Source organism: Cricetulus griseus, chromosome 7 (assembly GCF_003668045.3).
Source record: "Cricetulus griseus strain 17A/GY chromosome 7, alternate assembly CriGri-PICRH-1.0, whole genome shotgun sequence".
In the NCBI taxonomy this organism is placed as follows: Eukaryota; Metazoa; Chordata; class Mammalia; order Rodentia; family Cricetidae; genus Cricetulus; species Cricetulus griseus.
In genome coordinates this window covers 75,834,320-75,860,982 of record NC_048600.1, presented here as the reverse complement: position 1 = coordinate 75,860,982, position 26,663 = coordinate 75,834,320, and the positions used below count along the sequence as shown (strand labels likewise).

Genomic DNA, 26,663 nt, shown 5'->3' with positions numbered 1-26,663 from the left:
TCTTAATAAGATGGGAATATTACATGTCTTGATCTGAAAGGCACACATTTGTCATAATGAATTGAACTGTGGGTTAAATAAGACTATTTAATGTTAATGTGTATAAAATATATCAGTTAAATGCAAAAGAAGGTGGTTGGCACTCATAATTTGAAAAAAATACTTATAACACGAAGTAAATTTCTGTTACTAAGATACCCAGACTATAATTGATTGATATAGCAGCCAGAAATGACCAAAGATGATGGGCCCTAAATGTAAGGAAATGTAGTTAGAGTGTTGTTTTTACAGAAAACTTGTTTAGGATCTTGTCCATGTTAAATTAACACTACTAACCATGTCACTATAATGGGTATGATTGTACCATATAGGTTACTTAGGATTATAGGAATGGCATTACGTTTCTTCTTTCCTGTGAGAAAGCTCATAGAATTTGTCTGAAGATTGGAAATTAATTAAGAAATTAAGTAGAGCCTGGATGGGCAGTGGTGGTGCACGCCTTGAATCCCAGCACTCAGGAAGGCAGAGGCAGGCAGAGCTCTGTGAGTCTGAAGCCAGCCTGGCCCTACAGAGTAAGTTCCAGGACAGGCAGAGCTACATAGAGGAAACCCTGTCTTGAAAAAAACCAAAAGGGAAGGAAGAAAGGAAGAAAGATGATGAAAGAATAAGTAGAACCAGATGTGCAGATGTGGTGGTATGCATCTTTAATCCCAACACTGGAAGCACAGAGGCAGGTGGATCTCTAGGAGTTTAAGACCAGCGTGGTCTACATAGCCAGATCCAGGACAGACAGGGCTATGTAGAGAGACCCTGTCTCAAGACAAGCAAATGTAACAGAAGAACTGGAAGATTGGGTTTTAGGAACTATAACATTTTCTCTTAATCTTTCTTTGTTAGTAAATGGGTTTGTGTTGCTTTTTTGTCCTACTGTTGTTTTCCATTTCTGCTTCAGGTCATGTAAATTCTGCTACAGAGAACCACTTGGTCCTGCTGTTCAACTTGTAAAGAACTCACTTTTAAAAAATTAAGTAATGGACCCTTAAGGTGTAAAAACAAAACGTCCTAACAATATATAAAGCAAAAATGAAATACTTTGTTCTCATTTAATTTTAGAGGAAACCTCTAGTGCATCTTATATGTAACTTCCTCTTTTTTATATTTATTTTACTTTATGTGTTCGTTGGCTTTTATTGCACATATATGCACCACGTGTGTGCCTAGTGGTGGTGGAGGTCAGAAGAGGGTGTTGGATCTCCTGGAACTGGAGCTACAGGTTTTTAAAATCTTTATGTGGGTGCTGGGAACCAAACCCAGGTCCTCTGCAAGAGCAACAAGTGATGTTAATCAATGAGCTGTCTCTTCAGCCCCAGCTTTCTCCTATTTTAGTGTAGGTATGTTTGTATACATACACCCAACATTGTTGGAAAATGTTGCTCCCCCCACCCAGGGTCCTGGAGATCCAGCCAAGAGGCCTGGCTTATACTAGGAAGAACTACATCTCTAGGCTAGCTTTCTTCCTCCTCCTCCTCTTCCTTTCTTTTTTCTCCTTCCTTCTTTCTTCCTCCTCCCCCTTTCTTCTGTTGGCTCATTATTAAAGCTATCTTTCCAAATCAGGAGTTCCTCATTAATTATATATTACTTTCACATTTTCTCCACCAAAACCCACTTCCTTTAGAGGCTGGAAGAAGTAGAGACGGCGTCTCCTTCACATTGAAATAGGTCTTGCAAAGGCATACTCTAGAATGTCTCATTGGTAGGGTTAGTACAGATCCCCTAGTAGACACTGCCAGTGAATTGCTTCACACTGCTGCTAACAGTGTTTGAAGGTTCTGCCTGCTCCACCTTGCTAACATTTGGCAATTTTATCTATTCTAGTGATTGAATTCAGTTAGAATTTTTTAATTGATTTTTTGTTTTGTTTTGCTTTTTGTGACAATGGCTTAAATAGTCCAGAATGGTCTCAGATTCACTATATGTAGTTCAGGATGACCTTGAACTTATTTTCTGCCTCTGCCTTCCAAGTACTAGAATTACAGGGGTGCACAACTTTGCCTAACTTCTAATTATGATTTTAATTAGTATTTTCCTAATGTCTCTGGCTTGAATGTGATTTGTGTTTATTAACTATTTAAATATCTTTTTGGAATTCCCATGGAAGTTTCTTGTTTATCCCCTGGGTTGTCTTTTTGTTGTTTGTTAGAAGTCTTTTTAAAATTTTATTGTCATTACTTGTGTGTGTGTGTAGACATGTGTGCATGCAGGTGCCTTAGGAGGCCAGAACAAGTTGTTGGATCCCCTGGAGCTGGAGTCACAGGTGATTGTGACCTGCCTGGCATGAGTAATAGGAACAAACTTGTGTCTTCAGGAAGGGAAGGAAGCACTCTTTTTATTTTTTTTCTTTCAAGACAGGGTTTCTCTGTGTAACAGCCCTGGCTGTCCTAGAACTCACTCTGTAGAACAGGCTGGCCTTGAACTCTCAGAGATCCACCTGCCTCTGACTCCCTAGGGCTGGGATAGAAGGCGTGTGCTATCCCACCTGACTCCATTCTTTTTATCTGATTCTCTTGAGAAATAAAGAAGCAAATCATCCTAAGTCACTGACTTTCCTGTAGATATCATTCCACATTCAGGTCTAGTGTTGCAATGGGCAGCCCCTTGGTGAGGTGGCAGAACAGCTCTGTGGCAGCCCTTTGTGATACTCAGTGCTGGGGTTAAAGGTTACATCTAGGAAGGGATTGCTTGGCTTCCTGACCTGAAGCACCAGCTTTTATTTCTGATAAGGGTGAATGAAAGGGGGCCTATAAACGGACATCCAAATTGAGGAAGGGACTTATTTTATTCTGTGTTGCTGGAACCTGAACATGGGCCTAGTATGCATACTAGGCAAGTATTTTGTGAGCAATAAATACCTCCAGGTCAAAGTTGATATTATTAAGTTCAGCAGTCAAAATTATTTTGTAAAATTGCTGTAAGTTTTTCAGATTCTTATTGTTAACTTCACTAATTCTTTGTTGTAGACATAGTGTGGATGGTGGAAAGTCATTTTCTGACTAGAATTGGTTACTCCTTTTCTGTGATGCCCTCTTTTGTTTCCCATGGACCACCTTGTCTTTGTATTTGGGTTCTTGTTGAAGTTACTTGCTGCCTGTGAAGTATTGCATTTTGAGTTATTTCAGCACTGGCTTATGTAGGGCTAGTTCAAAATGATTTAGCATTACATTTTAAAAGAATGCAAAATTGTCATCTATTTAGTCTCTGAATGACTAATCCAACAGACTTGAAGCTACAAAAGTGTGATATATTGTAAAAATATTCAAATTAATTTACTTAACTCTTTAAACATATCTTTTGTGATACAATAAAACATCTCCATTTTGCCAACAATTTTCTGATATGATTGTCATAAATAAACAAAAAACCCAAAACTACTTGTCCTAGTTAATGTGTTTCAGCTATCAGTTTGCTAGTGTTAATAGGAAAGACTATAAGCCATTTGCTGTCCAACTCAAACTTTTCTGAGTGGAAGCACTTCCCTGAGGGCCAAATGAAGCCTTTCTTCTCACAAATGGTGAATATATAATGGTGGGTTTTGTTGGAGATGGAGGTTAGAGACAGGGTCTTGCTATGTTGATGAAGCCTTGAGTTTGTGATGCTCTTCCTTTTCATATGCCACTGTGCCTGGTCAGCATGTTTTTATTTTACTGTTTTTCATTATCCATAACCCAAACTGATTTATCTTTTAGTACTCTCTAAACAGAATTTAACTTCTTGATACCTACCTTTGTGTCATCAAAATTTAATTTGGCTGTGAGGAACAGATGCTTAAAACATTGTGTTGAAGCCAGGCGTTGGTGGCACATGCCTTTAATCCCAACATGTGGGAGGCAGAGGCAGGCAGGTCTCTGAGTTCGAGGCCAGCCTGGTCTACAGAGCAAGTTCCAGGACAGCCAAGGCTACACAGAGAAACCCTGTCTCGAAAAACCAAACCAAACCAACCAAACAAACAAAAAAACCATTGTATTGAGAAGTTTAGAGCTGGAGGTATAGCATGGAAGTGCTTTCCTAGAGTGGCTCAAACTCTGGGTTCCATCCCCAGCAGTGCAATGAAATTGAAAAAAAAAAAAGACTCCTCTTGCCTGAGAATTTTAATTTCACTTTCTGTTGAATTTTGTGGGTTTATTTTATTAGTTCAATAATGAATAAGTAAGTGTATTTTTTATTAACTCATCATTTATATTCATGTTTCTTTTCTAGGAATTACCCAACTCTGTCTTTCTGGTGATGGAGGTAGGTATTCTACCAGTATTGACAAGTAAGTATTAATAAAGTTGATTGGATGATTTAGATTCTGCTTCATAAAGAATGTTAAATTTAAATGTTTTAATTAAATAATTAAAATACTTTAAAATTAGATTTTATTTTACAGATGATTTTAAAACTAAAATTAACAGAATGATTGAATTCATTTGGAATCAATGTCCTTATTTTAATTACTTTTTCTTTTTTAAAGTTAAATTACATTTTACTGGCTGGGCATGGTGTTGAATGCGCATAATTCCATTAGAGGCAGAGAGAGATAGGTAGATCTCTGTGAGTTTGAGACCAGCCTGGTCTATAAGGCAAGAGTTCTAGAATAGCCAGAGCTACATAGTAGAGTCCCTTTCTCAAAAAAAAATTTTCATTTTATTTATTTATTTTATGTGTATCTGTAGGGGAGAGGGTGGGTACTGGCTTGGAGATCATAGGAAGACAATTGTATTTTATTTATTTATTTATTTATTTATTTATTTATTTATTGTATGTGTATCTGTAGGGGAGAGGGTGGGCACTGGCTTGGAGATCACAGGAAGACTTTCAAGCATTGGCCCTCCTCATTCTCCATCTATCATGAGGGACTCAACACAGGTCACACTTGGCACCCTTCCCTGTTGGGTCACTTCAAATATCCCCCTTTTGTTGCTGTTGTTTTTCTTTGAGAGAGGTCTCATTGTGTGTGTATCTTAGCTGACATTGAACTTGCCTTATAGACCAGGCTGTCTTTGAGCTCAGAGATCTGCCTACCTCTGCCTTCCAAGTGCTGGGATTAAAGAAGTAAACTACCTTGTCAGGATATAAAATACTTTATTTTAACCACAATAGCAGTATCTTTTTATGTTAATTACTTTTTCTTCTATTTATCAGTATTGCAATGGTGGAGATCTGGCAGATTATTTGCAAGGTAATTTTATTACTGCATTTATTTTATGTGTGTGTGTGTGTGTGTGTGTGTGTGTGTGTGTGTGTGTGTGTGTGTGTGTGTGTGTGTGTGAGAGAGAGAGAGGGGGGGGAGAGAGAGAGTGTGTGTGTGTACACATACCATGGCACATGTGCAATCAGAGGACAATTTGTGGGAGTTGATTACCCTTCCACTATGTGGGTATCAAAATGGAAGTCAGATTGTCAGGTTTGGTCATAGACACTTCTTTACATGCTGAACCATCTCACTATCCCTGAAAGTTAAATCTATGTTTATCTATCAATACTCAGTAAAGAGCAGTCTGTTTCATTCTGAGAGGTGTTTCTGAAACTTGCCCCAAACTTGTGTATAAATACTCAATAAATATTTATGTGCTTGTTTAACTTGTAATCATTTTGCTGATCAGCTGTTTTTGTTTTTCTAAATGCACACAAACATTGAACTTTTTTTCTTGAAGATGAGGAAGGGGGTTAGAGGAGGGGCTTTCCCCAGGAGGGAAGAAACTGACTAGAAGTTTTTTCTTCAAAAAGTACAGCTGTCTTACCATCACTGAGCCATTAGTTCTTTTCATTTCTTTAAAAATAACTTTTTAGCTGGGCAGTGGTAGTGCACACCTTTAATCCCAGTACTTGGGAGACAGAGGCAGGCGGATCTCAGTGAGTTCAAGGACAGCTATGACTACAAAGAGAAACCTTGTCTCAAAAAAATAAAAACAAAACCACATTTTTTAAAAGTTATGAAAGTAGAAGGGGGAGTGAGTGGGAGGAGAAAGGCTGTGGAGGGTAATGAGAAGTGATATGAACTGTATGTATGTGATACATACAAAAGATCATTTAATATAAGAATAAATAACATATGCTAATTATATATGCCAGAGACTTGGCCCAGTGGGTAAAACTACTTGCTGCCAAGCCTGACAACCTGAGTTCAGTACCCAGGGTTCCACATAGTGAAAGGGGAGAACATATTTCCCTAAGTCATCTGCTGACCTCCATATGTATGCTTCTTTCCCACTAAATGAATAAGTAACTATTATCTAAAGTTTTATAGATGCTAATAAAAACATTTGAAAAATTAAAATCATAGTCAGTGGTGCAGGAGAGATGACTCAGTGGTTAAGAGTACTGGCTACTTTCCAGAGCTCCTGGGTTCATTTCCCAGCATCTACCTGGCAGCTCACAACAGTCTGTAACTGCACTTCCAGGGTATCTGATGCCCTCATTTTTTTTTTTTTTTTTTTTTTTTTTTTTTTTGGTTTTTCGAAACAGGGTTTCTCTATGGCTTTGGAGACTGTCCTGGAACTAGCTCTTGTAGACCAGGCTGGTCTCGAACTCACAGAGATCCACCTACCTCTGCCTCCTGAGTGCTGGAATTAAAGGCATGTGCCACCAACACCCGGCATGATTCCCTCTTAAGGCCTCTCTCAGCACCAGGCTTGCATGTGGTACACATACATAATGCAATCAATATATCTATACACATAAAAATTAAATTTAAAACTTCATAGTCAAAGAATATATTTATATGGACATTTCTTAAAATTTAAAAAGCTAGTAATGTAATAAGAAATTAAAAATATCAAAATTATTTTGTGGTAGATTTTCATACTAAATGACACTTAAAATTCCAAACCCCAAATGTGTGCAGCATTTATGTGTCACATATCAGATATCCTGCATATCAGGTTTTTATATTACAATCCATAACAGCAAAATTACGGTTACAAAATAGCAACAAAATAATGTTATTGTTGGGGTTCACCACAATATATGAGAGGGTCACAGCGTTAGGAAGATTGAGCACTGATGACCTAGACATTGACTTGACTCACCCACTAACAGTAAGGAACACATATCTTGGCATTTATGAGAAAGGAGATGTGGAAGAATGTATTCATTCCAGGTTTTTAAAATATTTTTAAGATTTATTTTATTTTATGTATATTTGTGTCTTGCCTGCATGTGTGTCTGTGTGAGGGTGCTAGATCCTCTGGAACCAGAGTTATAACAGCTGTGAGCTGCCATGTGGGTGCTGGAAATTGAACCTGGGTCCTCTGGAAGAGCAGCCAGTGTTCTTAATTCCTGAGTCATCTCTTCAGCCCCTGTATCCAAGGGTTTTTTTTTTTAAGATTTTATTTATTTATTATGTATACAACATTCTACTTCCATGTATATCTGCACACCAGAAGAGGGCACCAGATCATATAATGGATGGTTGTGAGCCACCATGTGGTTGCTGGGAATTGAACTCAGGACCACTGGAAGAACAGCCGGTGCTCTTAACCTCTGAGCCATCTCTCCAGCCCCCAGGGTTTTTTAAAAATTTATTTTATTTCATGTGTATTGGTGTGAACGTGTCAGGTCCCCTGGAACTGGAGTCACAGACAATTGTGAGCTGCATGTGGATGCTGGGAATTGAACCTATAGGTCTTCTGGAAGAGCAGCCAGTGCTCTTGACCACTGAGCAATCTCTACAGCCCGTATTCCATATTTTTAAGTTTTATTTTTGTTATTATTACTTTGTATGAATGTGCTGTTTTGCCTCACATGTTTGTATACCATGTGCATGAAGTGCCTCCAGAGGCCAGAAGAGGATGTTGGATTCCCTGGGACTCGAGTTACAGATGGCTGTAATCCACCATGTAGGACCAAGGGATCAAACCTGAGTCCTCTAGAAGAGTGACCAGTGAGTGCTCTTAACTGTTGAACAATGTCTCCAGCCCCTAGCCCCCAGATTTTTGTTGTTTTTGGTGTTCTGGAACTCATTGTATAGAGCAGACTAGCCTTGAGATCCGTTCACCTCTGCCTCTGAGTGCTTGCATTAGATTTTTTTTTTTTTTTAAGTTGCATGTAGGGCTGAAGAGATGGCGCAGCAGTTAAGAGCACTGGCTGCTCTTCTAGACGTCCTGAGTTCAATTCCCAGTAACCACATGGTGACTCACAGCCATCTATGAGATCTGGTGCCCTATTCTGATGTGCAGACAGAACACTGTATACATAATAAATAAATAAATCTTAAAAAATAGAGTTGCATGTAACAGGCTGGCCTTGAACTTACTATTAAGATGAGATTGGGCTTGGACTCATGTTCCTTCTGTTTCTATTCCCAAGTGCTGGGATTGTAGGTATCTGCCACTGTGCCTGGCCAAGGACTTCAAATTCTTGTTGGTTTTCAGACAGGGTATCACTGTATTTCTATACCAGGATGGCCTCAAATTTGAAGACATCCACTTGTCTCTGTCTCATCAGTGTTGGTATCAAAGGTGTGTGCCAGCACATCAGGCACTACTTGGAATTCTTTAGTGTTCATAATATAGGAGATTTCACTTTATATGTTTAGAGTACTTTGAAAATTTTTTTACAGGCTGGCTAAAGTGGTGGTGCATACTTTCATCCCAACACTGGGAGACAAAGGCAGGTAGATCTATGAGTTCAAGGCCAGGCTGGTCTTACATAATGAATACCAGGACATCCAGGGCTGTGTAGAGAGAACCTGTCTCAAAAAAAATGGGGGGAGGGCATATCAGAAAAAAAAAAACAGAGAAGATAAAAACAGCCCTGATAGGAAAATAATTTGGTAATTTTTAAACCATGGAGATTGACTTTATTCAATGATATTAAGGACATAATGTCAACAAGTTATTAAAGTGATTTTAAACATGAAGTGTCACTTGACATGTTATTAAAGTAATTTTAAATCTATAGAATTTAACTTGCTATAGATGTTAATGTTATTTTTACCTTGTTACCCATTTGAAAATGCTATAGAATGTATTCTAAGAATTGTATGGATATGCTCACAAAGGATTTAAAGATTTAATGTGTATGTGTGTTTATGTATGAATACAGCTGTCTGTGGGGGCCAGAAGAGCTCACTGGATGTCCCTGGAACTGGAGTTAGAAGTAGTTCTTGGTCATATGATGTGGTTGCTGGGAACTATACTTGGTACTTGAAGCACTCTTAACTTGGAGCCAACTCTCCAGCCCATCCTGAAGGATTTAAATCTCTCATGGAGATTCAAGAGATTGCACTTAGGATATTTAGATTCATTACTATAGAAAATTTATTTTTGAATACTTAACTGTATTTGAGTGAACATTATATGATAGTCCTTTTTGAAGTTTCCAATACTAAGTATATTGTTTTGTATTATCACAACTATTTTATGAAGTCGGTCTCATCAAATTTATAGAGAATAGGGATCATCTTCCAGAGTCACACATGGGGCAGAAGCTGGAATTTTAAAATCCCCCCACCACGTTATTAGCCTATAGCCTCTCCAAATGCTGTGATAGTTACTGAATAATGATTACAGGAGTGGAAACATGACTGTTTAAAGGTCTCTTCACTCCTGAGAGATCCTATGTGGCTATAAGAGAGAGGGTGAAAGAGACAAAACTACACAGAGCTCCCTGACAGTAGGTTCCACATAAGGGTTTTATAACACAAATAATAAAAGACCTAGAGACAGATGTTGGGGTTCAAGCTTCAAGCTGAAGATTAAAGCAGCCAAGCCGGTGGATCTTACCTCTGCCAAGCTGAAATGGCAATCCTGTCTCCATGAATTCTCAGAGTCCAAAGCTCTCAGTTCCTGTCTCCTCCTGTCTTTTATTCTTTTCTTCACCCAGCCATATCACTCCTGTCTCTACTTCCATAGTGCTGGGGTTAGTCATGTGATCCCAGGTACTGAAATCACCTTTGTATGAGTGGTTTCTTTTAGGACTGGATCCATTTTGTGTAGTCAGTGTGGCCTTGAACTAATAAGAGATCCGTCTACCTCTTAATACTGAGTTCTGGGATTAAAGATGTGTACCACCACTGCCTGGCTTCTATGGCTAACTAGTATGGCTGCTTTGCTATTTTGATCTCCAATGGCTTTAATAAATCATAAACAATATATCACCTCACGGTTTCATTTGTCATTAGTTTCTGTCCATGGCTTGCTTGGTACTAAACTGGAACATTTTTCCTGGCATGACCAATGTAAAAGGGAATTTATTTTTTTGTTGTTGTTGCTTTTTGAGACAGGGTTTCTCCATGTAACAGACTGTCCTGGAACTTCCTCTGTAGACCAAACTGGCCTCGAGCTCACAGAGATCTGCCTGCCTCTACCTTCTGAGTGCTGGTATTAAAGGCATGCGTCACCACTGCCTGATGGGAACTTAATTTTTGATCTGTAAATTACATTTGTTACATGTGTTCAGAGCTGTACTGTAGGAACCTTGACTAGTAAAAATGGGAAAGAAAAAAGACACACATCAAAAACAAAATTGTAAATCAGTTCTCCTTAACAGAGCAGTTAATATTTTTTGAGAAGTCTGTTATGTCTTCATAGATTTTGGTTGTTGAATTAACAAAAGTAATGCATGTGAATCCCAGTTTCCTATTTATTTCATACCCTCCTTAATAGCTGAATTCTCTTAGTGGAATGAGAAGATACTTGATTTTGTGTGTCTAAATATTTATGTGACTCCTTTTCCACCAGCTAAAGGAACTCTCAGTGAAGATACTATCAGAGTGTTTCTTCATCAGATTGCAGCAGCCATGCGAATCCTGCACAGTAAAGGAATAATCCACAGGGATCTCAAACCACAGAATATCTTGTTGTCCTATGCCAATCGAAGGAAGTCAAATGTCAGTGGTATTCGTATCAAAATAGGTAAATAGCTATAAATTGCTTCATGAAAAGGACATTTCCAGACAGTAACTTATATCATTTTAGTTCAGATTTATTAGACTAATAGATTTTATTGATGTTATTTAGAAATTGTTAGAGGGTTCAATGAGACCTGTTTAGATATCGAGTCTTTTTTTTTTTTAAATCTAAGAAGGGCCAGATGCTAAGCCTGCTTCTCTGGGAGGGGAGCTGATATAGTATGCTTACAGGCAGCCAGTCACTAACATGACTCAGATGTCAAGAGGGCCTCACTCAGCCTGTGCTGTTGCTTTTAGTGCTTAAAGTAGTGTTTGAAGGTATTAGTGAAGAGAGTTCAAATTGTAAGTGATGTAATTGATGTTTGATGAGAGATATGTTAATTAATAATTCATTATAATTAGCATCTTTACTTGCAAAGACTGAGGGTCCTTGGTTAAATAGCTGGTAAAGTAGTGACTTACATAGTTGACTGTTGCTACTATTTTTAACTTCTTTAAATTGAGATAGCTACTTATTTTCATTGTTGTACAGACTTTTTTGATAAACATTTTATTTTTCACAGTTCTTTTATATCTTATGTGTCTTACAGAATTATATGATATTTATAAAGTGTGAGCAAAGTATCATTTGGTCTTTTTTTTTAATTTTGTGAAACAGCTGATTTTGGTTTTGCACGTTATCTACATAGTAACACAATGGCAGCAACACTGTGTGGATCCCCAATGTACATGGTGAGTGAGAAGAACTTCTGTATATTGTTGTTATTAATTACGTTAACAATAATTTAATTACACAGACACCTTGCTTAGCTTGGTGGAATTAAAAGTTGTTTCACACTGGGTTTTTTTTTTTTGACTCTTTTAAATTTTTTTTATTATTTTATGTGGTTGGGTATTTTTCCAGCACATATGTCTGTGCACCACATGAATGCAGTGACAGAGGATGCCAAAAGATGGTATCAGATGCTCTAGAACTGGAGTTATAGACATTTGTAAGCCATATGGGTGCTGGGAATTGTGCCTGGATACTTTGGAAGAGCAGCTGGTACTCTTAACCGCTGAGCCTGACTGGAATTCCAGTCAGAGTGGATGCCTAAAAATACTTAGAAATATGTGTATGTTTTAGTGCATGTGAGGGAGAGAGAGAGAAATAGGGCCCACTGTCCTAGAACTCACTTTGTAAACCAGGCTGTACTCGAGTCCACAGAGATCCACCTGTCTCTGCCTCCTAAATGCTGGGATTAAAGGTGTGCTCCCCCATGCCAAGCCCTGTTTTTACTTTTTAAAGATCATTTATTATAGAAATCCCTAAGATTTGGTTTTGTAGTTGCTGTGATAGAATACCATGATCAAAAGCAACTTGTAGAAGGAAGAATTTATTTTATTTTGGCTTATGGTTCCAGAGGGACAGGAGTCCACAATGGCAAGACAAACATGGCCACAGGCAGCTGGAGCAGGAAGCTGGTTGATCACATTATGTCCACAAATAGAAAGCCAATAAGTTATGGAGAACAGGAAATAGGATGAAGCTGTAATCCCTCAGAGCCCACCTCCAGTGATATACTTCCTCTAGCAAGGTTCCCCATCATAAAAGTTCCATAGCCTATCATCTGGGGACCAGGTATTGAAATATATGACCCTATGGGGACATTTCCCATTCAAATTGCAGCACCCTGTTAGATTTAGTTGAAAATAAGATTTATAATGTTATAGTATACCTAATGTGTAATAATTAAGAGTGCTTACAAAAAGCCAGGCAGTGGAAATGCATGCTTTTAATTCCTCAGGAGGCAGAGGCAGGCAGACCTCTGAGTTTGAGGCCAGCCTGATCTACAGTCTACAGAGCGAGTTTCAGGACAGCCAGGTGCTACACAGAGAGACCCTGTCTTGAAAAACTAAAAAAAAAAAAAAAAAAAAAAAGAGAGAGAATATTTACACAATGTCTTTTAGGGGCACCTCCTCCTCTATAAAATATGCTTATCTTTTATATTGTCTGTCTTCACAAATTCCCTACATTGTGGAAGTTGTTTTCTTTTAACTCCACACTCAATGCCGAAAAATAATGTTAGCTTTTTGTCCTTTGATAATATATAGTAGGTTATGAAACATAGGAACTAATGTAAAGTATTAAGCTTAGAAATAACTTCATTATAGAGCTGCAGAATTATATGAAATAAATAAATATGCCTTTCATGAGGAAGAAACAGGTGGATCTCTATGAGTTTGAGGCCAGTTTAATTTACATAGCAAGTTCCAGGCCATCCCCTCTAATGTAAAATCAACTTTGAGTATTGGCAAATGTCTGTAATCTCAGAGTTCAAGAGGTTGAAGTAGGATAATCTTGAATCCCAGTCAGCCTGGATGGATTAGCAAGATCCTGTCTCTGGTTTAGCAATTAAGAGCTCTCACTAGCTGCTCTTCCAGAGGTCCCGAGTTCAATTCCCAGCAACCACATGGTTGCTTACAACCATCTGTTATGAGAGCTGATACCCTCTTCTGACCTGCAGGCATACTTGCCAGCAGGACACTGTATACATAAATAAATCTTAAGAGAAAAAGGGTACTTAAAAAAAATGCCCTCTCAGCGGGGGTGGGGGGTGGCGGGGTGGCGCACACCTTTAATCCCAACACTAGGGAGGCAGAGGCAGGTGGATCTCTGTGAGTTCGAGACCAGCCTGGTCTACAAGAGCTAGTTCCAGGACAGCCTCCAAAGCCATAGAGAAACCCTGTCTCCAAACCTGCCCCCCCCCAAAATACCCTCTCTTATAAAACCAAAACAAAACATTTAGAATCTACTTTGAGTTAAGGAAACTAGTAATCAAAAGTCTAGGTTTTTTAAAAATAAGATTTACTTTTTAAATCTTAATTTTATTGCTTATATATAATAAGCTCTACACTTTAATAGAATTCTAAAAAATTGTACATCTTAAGTATGAAATTAGGTCAGGGGCAGGGCTTGGTGGCATATGCCTATAATTCCAGGATTTTAGGAAGTGGAGGTAGGAGGATCGAGAGTTAAGACCAGCCTGTGCTGTGTATAGCAAGACTGTCTCAAAAAAGAAAAAGAAAAAAAATTTAGCTTTGATTACTGAAGAAAGTTGACTATCTAGGGAATATAGCTCCGTGGTACAGGCCCCGGGTTCAATTACCTGAGCCAGGAGTAGTGGGGGGGAGGGGGTAGACTCAATTGAGAAATTTACTAGGGGAGTAGAAAGAGAACACACAACAATAAAGAGCACCCATTGCTCTTGCAGAGGGCTGGGTTCAAGTACCAGCACTCTTTCAGTAGTCTCCAACCATCTGTAACTCCAGTTTCAGGGGAACCAATACCACTTTCTGGCCTCTGAGGACGCTGCATACATGTGGTACACAGAAACACATGCAGGCAAAACATCTACAAATCAAATGGGAAAACGTTTTTAAATTTACTAGGAACAAGTATTATGTATGAAAAATAGTTTCCCATTAAGTGTAATTGACCTCTTTAACATTTGTTTGGTTAAGTTTTTTTGGGGGGTTGGGTTTTATTTTGAGACAAGGTCTCTATATAGCTTTGGCTGACCTGGAGCTTGTTATATAGACCAGGATGACCTCAAACTCAGAGATCTGCCTCCTGCGTGCTGGGATCAAAGGCATGTGTCACTATGCTTGGCAATGGTATGGTTTTTTAAAAATTATACTTGATGAGATTGATAAGCTACTTAAAACAAAATGCCACTGCCTTTTGTTTTTATTGTTCTTTTTTTATGAGTCAGGATTGCTCAGGCTTGTAAACCCTCATCTCGAAGTATTAGGATTACAAACATGTGCCTCTACACCTGACTGTCTTTGAGATAGTTTTTATTGTTGTGTTTTGTGTTATAGTTTTTGTTATTTCAAAAGTTGTTTTATAAAGATGTTTTTTTAAAGATTTTTATTTATTTATTATGTATACAACATTCTGCTTCCATGTATATCTGCACACCAGAAGAGGGCACCAGATCTCATAACGATGGTTGTGAGTCACCATGTGGTTGCTGGGAATTGAACTCAGGACCTCTGGAAGAGCAGCCAGTGCTCTTAACCTCTGAGCCATTTCTCCAGCCCTATTTCAAAAGTTTTTAAATTACAGAAAAATACAATGGATAATATAACAAATATCTGTGTACCTATCATCCATTCTTAACAAAAATTTTACTATTTTTGCTTTAATCTGTATTTAAGGAAAAAATATTCAGGTAATCTAAGTCCATTTTGTACTTTCCCCTGATCCTATTATGTTCTTATCTCTCACCTTGAGGGAACCTCTGACCTGTAATTGGTATATATTTATTACTATAATACTTTTATTATACTTTGTATCCATTATAATATATAGACAGACATATTTGTTTTTTCATGCAACATTGTATTGTCATTCTAAGTTCATGGCAATATCATTCTATCAGTGTAATATCACAGTATGTTAACATTTTTATTTAGTAATATGATCAGAACATTATCAGTGAATCAATGTATGCACATTAATACTGTAACTAACATAGTTCTTGTCTCTTGAATTTTTGTGAACAGGCTCCTGAGGTTATTATGTCTCAACATTATGATGCTAAGGCAGATTTATGGAGCATAGGAACAGTGATCTATCAATGCCTAGTTGGAAAACCACCTTTTCAGGTAACCTGACTTTTTTCATATGTCCTCGGTTCTAGGATCTTCTAGTTTTGCAGTCGCCTTTGATTTATAAAATAAGAAATACTTTGAAATCAGTAGATTTTAGGCTCCTTTGTGATTTATTTGATTTTGTTACAGGTAGTGCTGTGGAGATCCAGGGTGTTTATTTTTCCTTTCTATCTTCTTGCCCTTTGTAGTTGGATTGGCATTAGAAGTCTATTAGATGTTTTCTAGGCTAGTGGTAGAGTCAGGGATAGCTAACCCTGAGATGAATGGTAACCAAAGCTCTATCTGCTAGCCTGGTTTGGGGTCATGGAATCCAGTTGAGGTAGGGGCTGTTCTGATAGGTCATGGAAAACTCATCCCCAGCCCTCTATATACTTTCTGGGTGTGGGGGGTAATTATTGCATTTTTTGGTTCTTTCTCCCTCATATCCTTTTCCCATTAAGAGGCTGAACTTCAGAGGATATGCCAGCATCTCTTGAGTTCATATTATCATGCTATAATTTTTTAGTTTTTATCAATTTTTAACCTGAAAAATTGTAACAGTGAAATTCCTTATCTAGCATGGTATAAAAAGAATTCAGTAATACAATCATGTTACTTGCTTTGCATTCTCAGTGCGGTTCATATGTAGAGGCAGTTTCACTAATTCAACCACTTCCTGTAAGAGTGCTACTGTTAGGGAGAGACAATATTGGTAATATACTTGCTTTTTTTTCTCCTTGAGTCTCAAGAAAGTCATAAAGTAAAACACACCTAGATTATACACAACAAAAATGTACCTATTGGGTAGACCATGTAACCTCCAGAGTAGCTGCTCTTCTGTTTCAGGCTCCTTTGAAGGTCTGACCTCAAAAAAGGTATATTGTACCAAGATACTCAGAATTTGCATATTATCTAAGAACTTTTATAAGTCTTTTATGCCCAGCAATCCATTTGTGATCAGTCCATGGCACTCAGGGTCAACATCCATATATATTCTACAGTAGGAATATGAGTGTTAATCATGAATTTGGAAGTTTTGCTCCCCTCTATTTAGAAAGTTAACTTTTTCTTTTTCTTAAATAGGCTAATAGTCCTCAAGACCTAAGGATGTTTTATGAAAAAAACAGGAGCTTAATGCCTAGGTATGTGATTAAAATTTATTTAAATTACACTGGGTTTTACTTTTAAAATTTATTTACTTACTTATTTAGGTAGTAGTCTTTCTCTGTAGCCCATTTAGCCTCAAATCTATAACCCTCCTACCTTACCTTTGTAATTGTAATTACATGGGGATAACTATCATTCCTGCATAGTCAAGGTTTACTGTTTGTGAATGCAGTATTATTTATTTGAATACCACATTTTGTGCATTTTTGTTGATGAGTCTTTTTCAACTTATAGTAGTGTTATGATAGGAAATTATAAAGTTGCTAACACACCATAAATACCTAGGTAGTACTGTGTCATTTGTTATTTGCCTTTAAAATGGAAATTTAATAGAAGACATCACAGAACTTATATGTATTACTTGTATAGAGGCAAACAAACACAGATTCATAAAGCAGAAAGTTAATTCCTACATAGGCTGTAACAATAATCAGAGTTATTGTGTATTTTTTCAAATATTCCTTGTGGGAGTTCTTTACACATGCTTGAGAGATCGTGTGTGTGTGTGTGTGTGTGTGTGTGTGTGTGTGTGTGTGTGTGTGTGTGTGTGTGTGTGTGTGTGTGTGTGTGTGTGTACGTACATGCAGTTTCAGATAATTACATTTTGAGTTGTTGTTTCTTTTATAAAATTGGCTCTCAGGCTGACCTTATTTCAGCCTCTTGAATGCCAAACATGCATCACCATGCCTGGCTTTTGTTTGTTTGTTTGTTTTTCATGCTATATTTTAAATGTTCAGCTACAGTATGTTCATCCTTTTGGATAGCTATGCAGAGTCTTATAAAATTAGGTGTTCTATTTTATTTAATCACATTCTTGTTTGATGGGAGATGTCCTTTGTATATATGTTTCTCTTATTGGCTGATGAATAAAACACTGACTGGCTGATTGGCCAGGCTGGAAGTATAGGCAGGGTTAGGAGATAAGGAGAATTCTGGTAAACGTAGGCAGACAGAGACACCAGTTAGGGTGCTAAAGGAATAACAGGTCTGGACCCTTTTCCAGTAAGACAAGACCACATGGAAATACTTCAATTAATAGAAATGGGTTAATGAGACAACTAGCCAATAAGAAGTCCAAATCACCAGCCAACAATTTTATAACTAATATAGCATCCATGTGTTCATTTGGGGCTGAAAGGCAGCAGGACAGCCGGGACAAAGAACCTCTTGTTACACTTGTACTTTTTCCGTTTTTTTCTTATAACAAACAGGCTTTAGTGAAAGTTGGTTGGGGGGCAGGGTGTCATACACCACAGTGCATTTCTTTTTATAATTAACTGCTGTAAATGGAATTGTTAGACTGACAGACAGGTGCACTTTCTAAACAGTCTTTCCTGTTTGATGTAGCAGTGTAAAGAGAGTATCTTTTTCATAAAGGGAAGAAGACCAATTAGCTATTTTAACTTACATTATTCTCCTCATTAATGAAATTGGTTCATTTTTATTTGTCCTAATATCTTTTACTAGTTTGTATCCCATGGCATGTATATTTCTGTCCTGTTCCTCATTTTCAGATGCTTTGCTATTTTAATAATACTGACGTTTAGAAATTGTATTCCCTGTCAATTCTATTTAATTAAGCTTTGCCCTTTTCTAGACAGAACTGGAGGAGGTTCTTTTTTTTCTTTAGAGACTCTTATAAGCAACTGTTAATACAAGTTGTGTTAAAACTCAGGCTCTCTATTCTAGAAGATACTTGTAAATAATAGTGTTCAGCAATGCAGGAATCTGTTCAAGTTGCTGGTAATTATCAAAAGTTAGTATAATGCCTTTTTCTCACTTGAAAGTATGAAGCTTCAAGTCTTATTATAGATGTAATATTTGTGAAAGTGTATATACATTTTCACTTACCAAAATAAAGGCAAAAGTAATGTAGTTGAATACATTTAAAATAATCACTTATGTTGTCTTCTACTTTAGTATTCCCAGAGAAACATCACCTTATTTGGCTAATCTCCTTTTGGGTTTGCTTCAGAGAAACCAAAAGGATAGAATGGACTTTGGTAAGTAATAGTTTCAAGCTTTGTATATTTTCTAATTTTATATTTTCTGCAAAGATTGTACAAATTGCATAGAGATAGCACAGAAAAATAAAAGTCCATTTCACTTTTGTTTATCTTTTTTCTTCACGATTTTAATAAAGATTCAAGTTTTTATTATGTTCCAAGAATGTAGTCAAGAAATTCTGTGCCTTCATAGAGTTGGTAGTCTAGAGGAGGAAAGAGAGGTAATAAATTATAAACTGTAATTGTATGTTGTGTTAGATGGTGCCAGGTACTGTGCAAAAATAGGAAGAAGAAGAGCTATGAGAGATAAAGACTGAGGAACTAAAATTTTAAATAAGGTAGTCCACTGTCATATGAACAAAGAATAGATCAAAATGAAGGTATGCTATATGGCTGCCTGTGGGAGAAGAATTTCAGGCAGAGGGGAAAAATTGGTGGGGAGGGGCGGCTTTGAGCTAGGAGCATGAATGGAAGTTTGAGATCCAAGAGGCCACTTGAAGACTGAATGTGATGGAAATCATTAGAAGGTTTATCAATCTGGCTATTTCTTTAGAACAGATTATGTGTGACAGGAAAGTCAAAAGCTGAGAGTTAATTCACTTGAGAGTGGAGTGTAGCTTAAGTTGGGATAATAGCAATAAGGGATGTATGAAGTAGTTGGGATTCTAGGACTTTCTAGAGGTAGGAGTTGTAGTGTTTACTAATGGTTTGATAAAAAACTAACTTAAAGATGACTCCATGGGTTTCGGCTTGAGCAACTGAAGGAATGGCCTGTCAGTTACAGAGATAGGAAAGCTGTAGATAGAGGGAACTGTGGGGACCAGAAGAGATCTGATTAAATACATATATTTTCAGTAACCACTGGATAGCTAATTGCAGATGTCAGAAAGCACTTGAGTGTTGGGCGAGAGCTAGGCTAAGGATAAATCTAGGTGATACCAGCCAATGAGTGACATTTATTAATTAATCATGATATTTTTTTAATTACCACTTAAATTCCTTTATTGACTTCTTAAAATTTATTAGTTATTTTCCTAATGGTTGATATAGGGATTATGATGGGTATCTTATCCCAGTATACTTCATATAAATGTTAGTTGAATTCCACTAAAGATAGAAAATTAGTTTTCTGTTGTAATTTCATTTCCTCCTCTATAATGTGTTGTAATTGTCACACAGTACCTCTGTGTTATTTAATCACAATGCAGAGTATTAACTCTTGTGCTATATAGTCTTATATAGAAGAGATGAAGGAAGAAAATATCTGTATAGAGTCTTAATATTAACATAAATATTTACCACTTCTGATATTCATATGGATTGAAGTTACTATTCCATATCCTTTCTTTGCTCTGATATATTTCTATTTATCTCTGCCTCCAAGTGGTCTCATTGGTTAATTTATCCAGTTGTCAATATCTTTTAGTTGTGTGCCTTAGTATTTAATGGCTGAGACATCTCTCCAATGTCTTTTTTAAAAGTTGTATTCTCATGTTTCATTACAGAAGCATTTTTCAGCCATCCTTTTCTTGAGCAAGTTCCAGTTAAAAAATGTAAGTGCCCATTTCTTACTTACAGATAGTGTATGCAAGCTGAAAGAAAAAAATTAGTATTTTGAAATGCAAAATTTTTATTGTGTTTCTCAAAAATTCCTTGAGTGTTCCCTATATACCTTTAATTGTGTTTTTTTCAATAACAGTCTTTCTTTCTGTATCCGAATTGAAAAAGGGTTAGTAACTGCTGCATTTTTATTTAAAATTTTACAATTTTTTTATGGTGTGTGTGTGTGTGTGTGTGTGTGTGTGTGTGTGTGTACACAAAGGACAACTTGCAGGAATCAGTTCTCTCCTACCATGTGGGTCCTCATGATCAAACTCAGGTCGTCAGGTGTGGTGGCAAGCACCTTTACCTGCTAAGTTATCTCTGTAGCTCAATTTGTGTATTTTTATTAATTTTTAATAAAAATGTAAAAATATTTATCTTTTTTGTTGGTTTTTTGTTTGTTTGTTTTGTTTTTTTTTTTTTTTTTTTTTTTTTTTTTTTTTAGACAGGGTTTCTCTGTATACCCCTGGCTGTCCTAGAATTCTGTAGACCAGGCTGGCCTCGATCTCACAGACATCCACCTGCCTCTGCCTCCCAAGTGCTGGTATTAAAGACGTGTTCCACCACTGCCTGGCTATCTTTGTTATTTTTAAGCATGTCTTTGTGTCTGTGAATGGATATGTACACATGAGTGCAGGTGCCCAGGAAGTCCAAAAGAAGGGGTTGGATCCCTTGGAGATGGAGTTCCAGATGGTTGTGAGGCAGCTGATGTGAGTGCTGGGAACCAAACTAATACTCTTAGCTACTCTTGCAGTTATTTATTTATTGTGTGTGTGTTTGTGTATGTGCACACATGTGGAAGTTAAAGGACAAATGGGTTGGGTTCCTTCTACCATGGGTTCCAGGAATTGAACTCAGGTTGGCTGCAAGTACCTTTTCCTGCTGAGCCATCTGCCCAGCTATTTTTTGGTCTTTCTTTTTTTTCTTTCTGAGACAGGGTTTCTCCATGTAACAATCTGGCTGTCCTAGAACTTTGTAGACCAGGCTGGCCTCAAACTCACAGAGATCCACCTCTGTAGATTTGCCTCATGAGTGCTGGAATCAAAGGTGTGTGCCACCACTGCCTGGCTCCTTTTTTGTTCTTAAATAGTTTGTTGCATTTTTGTTCCATCCATGGAAGCACTAATGAATAGATGAGTGCAAATTTGGGGTTTAAATGAGGTGATTGTTTTGAGAGCTTGTACTATTAGGCAGATCTTACAACCCACGATAGAGAGATGCAGTCTTTTGACTGTTTTTCTTCCCCAGCTTGCCCAGTCCCAGTGCCTGTGTATGCTGGACCTATCCCTGGAAGCTCCTGTGGCAGCTCACCATCTTGTCGCTTTGCCTCTCCACCAGTAAGTTGTGTTTTTTTAAAAAATGATTTCAGAGTTAGGGCTTTTGTTCTTTTAGTGGGTGTGTTTACTTGTAACTGAGGTCTAGAAGAAAGGACATCAGAGTTAGATAAAAATAGACCTGCTTTTGGCCCTTTGCTTTCTTAGCTGTGTAATTTCAGTAAGAAATGATGTATCTCTAAACGGTTTTCTTCTGAACAGTGATTATTACTACCACCTTCTCATGCTATGTGGGAATTTAGTGGTACATGCAAACCAGGAATGCTCATTAGAGGTGAATAAGCAATAAATAATTACTGTGCACTGTAAATGTTCAGATTCCATAGGAGTTGAGGAGTGGGGAACAACCTTGGAGCTGGATGTCACTGGCTTCACAGTGATTGCTAACCCTGCCACTCAAATCCCTTAAGCGACCTGAAATCCTTCAAGACTGGGTCCTCTCCAGTTTAAGTGCTGCTTTCTGATCCCTGAAGACTGTCTCTGATTATCTGGTCATTCCTTCTTCCCTCTCTAATCTGTGTTTAACTAGTTCTTTTCTACATGTTGTTAAAGTAATCTCCAAATCTCTATTACAGCATTATGATCTTGAGACTTTTTACAGCTGAAGGCCCTGGGGGCTCCCGCATCAGCTGTTATATTTCACATACTAGCCAAATAGATGTGAAGTTTTTGACTTCTGAAAGAAAGATAGGGGAGCCATAAAAGAAGGCATCTGTGTTATAGCCCATTGAGGCGACTGAAAAGTTTAAGAGGAAGCTTGAAAGTATCCCATATTGACATAGTAATGGGATGAGTGCCTTAATCTCTGAGCTTGTTTCTTCGTATGTGAAATGAATGCAGTCTACCTCAAGGATAACTGAACATAAGCCCTTAATGTTTATCTAACACTCAATAAATTTATAGGCAGTAACAACTACTATTATTTTCATGAGAAACCTAATAGCCATAGATAAAATAGATGCGTTTTAGTTTTAAAACCATCAAATAGGGGCTAGAAAAATGGTTCTGTGGTCAAAGTGTTGTCTGTGTAAGCATAAGGACCTCAGTTTAGATCTCCCACAGCTATGTACAATCTGGGCTTGACGGCACATGGACCTATAAAAACCCCCAGCATGGTGCAGTTTCAGGAACAGGTAGATCCCTGCAGGCTTGTACAACAGCCAGACTAACCAAAACAGTGAGCTCTAGGGTTAGAGAGAACCTGCTTCAAAAAATAAGGTGACAAATGATAGAGGAAGGAACCTAAAGTCAATTCTAGCCTCCAGATGCACACATGCAGATAAGGGCACCTGAAAACACACACGCGCACACATATACACATTCCAAAAATAAAATAGAAAAAAAGTAAAAAACAAACAAAAACAAAAAAACCAACAACTTTCACAACCCTACAAATATAAACCAAATAGAAAAGGTGATGTGTTCATAAGGCCTACATTACATTTCTGTGGATTTGACAATTTAAGAGGAGAGAAAGAACACATGTTCCTTTATCTGTCCAGAATACTTGGGGTGGGGGAACCAAACACTTGACATATTAGTTACTTTTCTTGCTGCTGTGATAAAATGCCTGGGAGAAGAGGAAGTGTTTACTTTGCTTGCAGTTTAAAAGGATACATACAGTTCATTATGATGTGAGAGACATGGCTGCTGGCAAGAGCTGCCTAAGGCTATGGCAGCAAGAGAGAACTTATTCAAGGTTGTGTGGGTCAGGAAGCAGAGAGGGACTAGGGCCAAACTATAACCTACACAGCACTTGATGGCCTACATTATCAGCTAGGCCCCATCTCCAGAAGGTTCCACAGCCTCTAAATGCATCAGCTAGTGCCCAAGTGTTGAAATATCAGCCACTGGGGGACATTTTACATTCAAATCATAACATTCTACTATTGGCTCATGGTCATCTCTTAATGCAAAATGCACTGTACCAAACTAAAATTCCCAGTCTTAATATTCCAATACTGTCCTGAAATCCAAAGTCTTCTAAGAATCAAGACATTCTTTACAGTGAGCCCCTGTGAAATGAAAAAAAAAAAATGTTAGGTGCTTCCAACATATAATGACTAGGGTAAACATTACCTTTTCAGAAAGGAGAAACATGAAGATATCAAGGAAATAGGGGGCCAAAGCAAGACTTAAACTGCCCGGACAAATATCAAACTCTACAGCTTTGTCTCTTGCATCTAGGGTTCATGGTGTCATCCTCTGGGCTCCATCAGAGCTTCACCTTCAGGCTTCATTCACAGCACACTAAGGAACTCCATGCAGAGAATCTGACCCTCTGTATATTATCTGGGTCTCAGCAGCTTCTTGAAACCTTGCCAAATGTCTCCTTCAGTTACATGTGGATAATGCCAGCCTGTCCCCCTTGGACCAGAACTGTAGTGTCCTCTGAGTGCCTGACTGGCTGAACTTGGGAAAAGTATTTCCCTAGAAGGTCCTATTGGAACATGATGTCCAGGAGACTCTCTGGTTCAATCATTCCCTAAGAAGTTTTTCAAAATGGTTTTACATTGTTACATCATGTAACTCTTTACAGATAGGATCTTGCCCTCAAGTTACCTTTCTGATTTTCCAAGTTCAGAATGTGTGAGGTGAGGAATTTGAGTAAGTGAAGATTGGTGATTTCAGGAAAAATTGTTAAAAGTGAGGAGGGCTGGCTACAGCCTAGTGTAGAGCACATAGCATTCTTGTATGAGGCCTTCAGTTCTATCCCTACCCCTGCAAAAACAAAATTAAGAAAAGCCAGGCACAGTAGCACACACCTTTAATTGCAGAAGCAGGCAGATCTCTGTGAGTTTGAGGCCAGCCTGGTCTACATAATGAATTGCAGGACAGCCAGAGCTACATGATAAATAGTAATCAGAGGGATGTGGGGATTTGAGATGAAAAAAATGAAGCATGTTTATGTAAAAGCCAGGATCTGCTCTGTGCCATGAGGAGGTAGAGAAAATGGAATACAGAGCAGGCTAGATAGGTAAGCTTTGGATACAGGAGAAGCATCTCTTGAACAAAATAAGAAAGGAGGACAGGGTGGTTGTGGATGCAGGTGCTTTTGGATAACAGAGAAAGGAATTCCAGTGTTTCAGTCTAAGTCACTGGCAAGAAATTACAGAGTTAGGTACTCAGTTTCACTGACTGTTAGTTGTATAATATTGGGGAAATGACCTAACCCTTTGAGCTTTTATTTTTTAGTTATTTTAGTTGTGAAATGGAGTTCAGACTACAGCTAGAATTAGAGCTGAGCTGAGTAGAGAGCCTGGTTCACAGTTAATGCTTGGTAATGTTAGTCCTTCACTTTATTATCTTCAGACAAAGTCTTCAAAGGGATGGCAAGGTAATTGTTCATTTTATATGTGAGACACACAAAATGAGGACATGGAGCTAGGGAGATTTGCCATGGATCCCAGCAAGAGACCTTGTTTTAAGGTGAGGGAACTGGAGAGATGGTTCTGAGTTAAGAGCACTTGCTGCTCTTCCAGAGGACCTAAATTAGATTGCTAGCACTCATGCCAGGCAACTTAAAACTGCACATAGTATGCACACATTAACACATACATATAAGTCAAAATAAATAATAATTTTTAAAGAGTAAAATGAGGGCCAGGGCCAGTGGCACACATGCCTATAGTCCCAGTACTCATAAGGCAGAGACAGGTGGATCTCTGTAATTCAAGGCCAGCCTGGTCTACATAGTTAGTTCCAGAATAGCTGATAAATGGCTCTTGGGGAACAGCATCAAGAGTTTGTCCTTTGATCTCTTGATACATATTCACTTGCACACACAACTTCGCATAGGCCCAAAGGTACACACACAAACACATACAACAGATGTGGTAAAGTTCTTGAGACTTATTTCATTCCAAGTGATATTCAAAGACTAGAAGAAGAGAATTGGGCATTTAAGGATTGGGTTTACAGAGCATGATTTAGGGTTTTTTTGTTTTTCCTTTTCTGAAATACCAAGATTAAACAGGAATCATAGATACCTAACACAAGTTATAAAATTGATCATTTTAGAACTATTGCATAATCAAGGCATTTCAGTAGAGTTATCACTAGTCTTTGAACTTGACAAATGTCAAAAGATACAGTTTATGCCTAAGTCATTTCAATGTAATTGTATACTTCTCTTCCTTTCTTGTCCTATCTCTCACAGACAAACCACCTCCTCCTTTAAAAAAATAAATAAATAAAAGGAACACACCCCTATGTTAGGTTATCTAAATCTTTCTGTGAGTGTAAACTTGTAGTCTAACAGATATTACCCATATTGGTATGTCTGTTCTTTAACATAATGTGGTCTTTTTGCTTTTCTATGTACAGTGTTTCTTCAGTATGTCTAGAACTTTTTATGCACAATATGGGATTAAAGTCACTAGATATTTTATGTTTAGTTGTTAAGTAAATAGTTACTTAGTGACTGCTTTGTAATGCCATGATCTGGGACTGGGGAAGTTGCAGTGATAAAAACTCAACCTTCTCCAAAGCTTCAGGCAAATTAGACATGTACATGTGATTAGTGCTACCCTTTTAAGAATCATTTTTGGAAAAACGTTTGAGACGTCTTGAGCAAGCATTTTAAACTGCTTTTCTAAAACAAAGATTTCTGAAGAAATTTTTTTGTGAAATCCTAGATGTAAGTTTATTCCCACTTTTATAAAAGCAATACTCTTTAGGCTATTCTGACTTGCATTTGATTATTAGGACAGTTTTAATTTTAATGTTGTTAATTTTAGTCCCTTCCAGATATGCAGCATATTCAGGAAGAAAACTTATCCTCCCCACCATTGGGTCCTCCCAACTATCTGCAGGTGTCCAAAGATTCTGCCAGTAATAGTAGCAAGAACTCTTCTTGTGACACGGATGACTTTGTTTTGGTTCCACACAACATCTCGTCAGACCACTCATGTGAGAATCTTTTCTACTTGTACACATTATATTTTTTAATTTACTAAATTTAAAACTCTATATTTCAACTTGTTTTGTAGGGCACCTTTACAAATGGGCATTTATTTAGTTGTT

At 37.7% G+C, this 26,663-nt stretch overlaps 1 protein-coding gene across 4 annotated transcripts in view; it reads left to right on the top strand.

The window, feature by feature from the left end:
• Ulk2 (unc-51 like autophagy activating kinase 2) overlaps positions 1–26,663 on the top strand; it is a 74,560-nt gene that overhangs the window by 9,947 nt on the left and 37,950 nt on the right. For 3 of the 4 annotated variants that reach the window (XM_027427227.2, XM_035447804.1, XM_035447805.1), the window contains 10 exons: positions 4,255–4,287; positions 5,182–5,218; positions 10,722–10,895; positions 11,550–11,623; positions 15,443–15,544; positions 16,613–16,671; positions 18,617–18,699; positions 20,208–20,255; positions 21,553–21,641; positions 26,378–26,549. In XM_027427227.2, coding sequence (XP_027283028.1) covers positions 4,255–4,287; positions 5,182–5,218; positions 10,722–10,895; positions 11,550–11,623; positions 15,443–15,544; positions 16,613–16,671; positions 18,617–18,699; positions 20,208–20,255; positions 21,553–21,641; positions 26,378–26,549 — 871 coding nt within the window. Of the gene's footprint in view, positions 1–4,254; positions 4,313–5,181; positions 5,219–10,721; positions 10,896–11,549; positions 11,624–15,442; positions 15,545–16,612; positions 16,672–18,616; positions 18,700–20,207; positions 20,256–21,552; positions 21,642–26,377; positions 26,550–26,663 lie in introns of those variants that run through there. The other variant, XM_027427228.2, reaches the window with a different exon arrangement.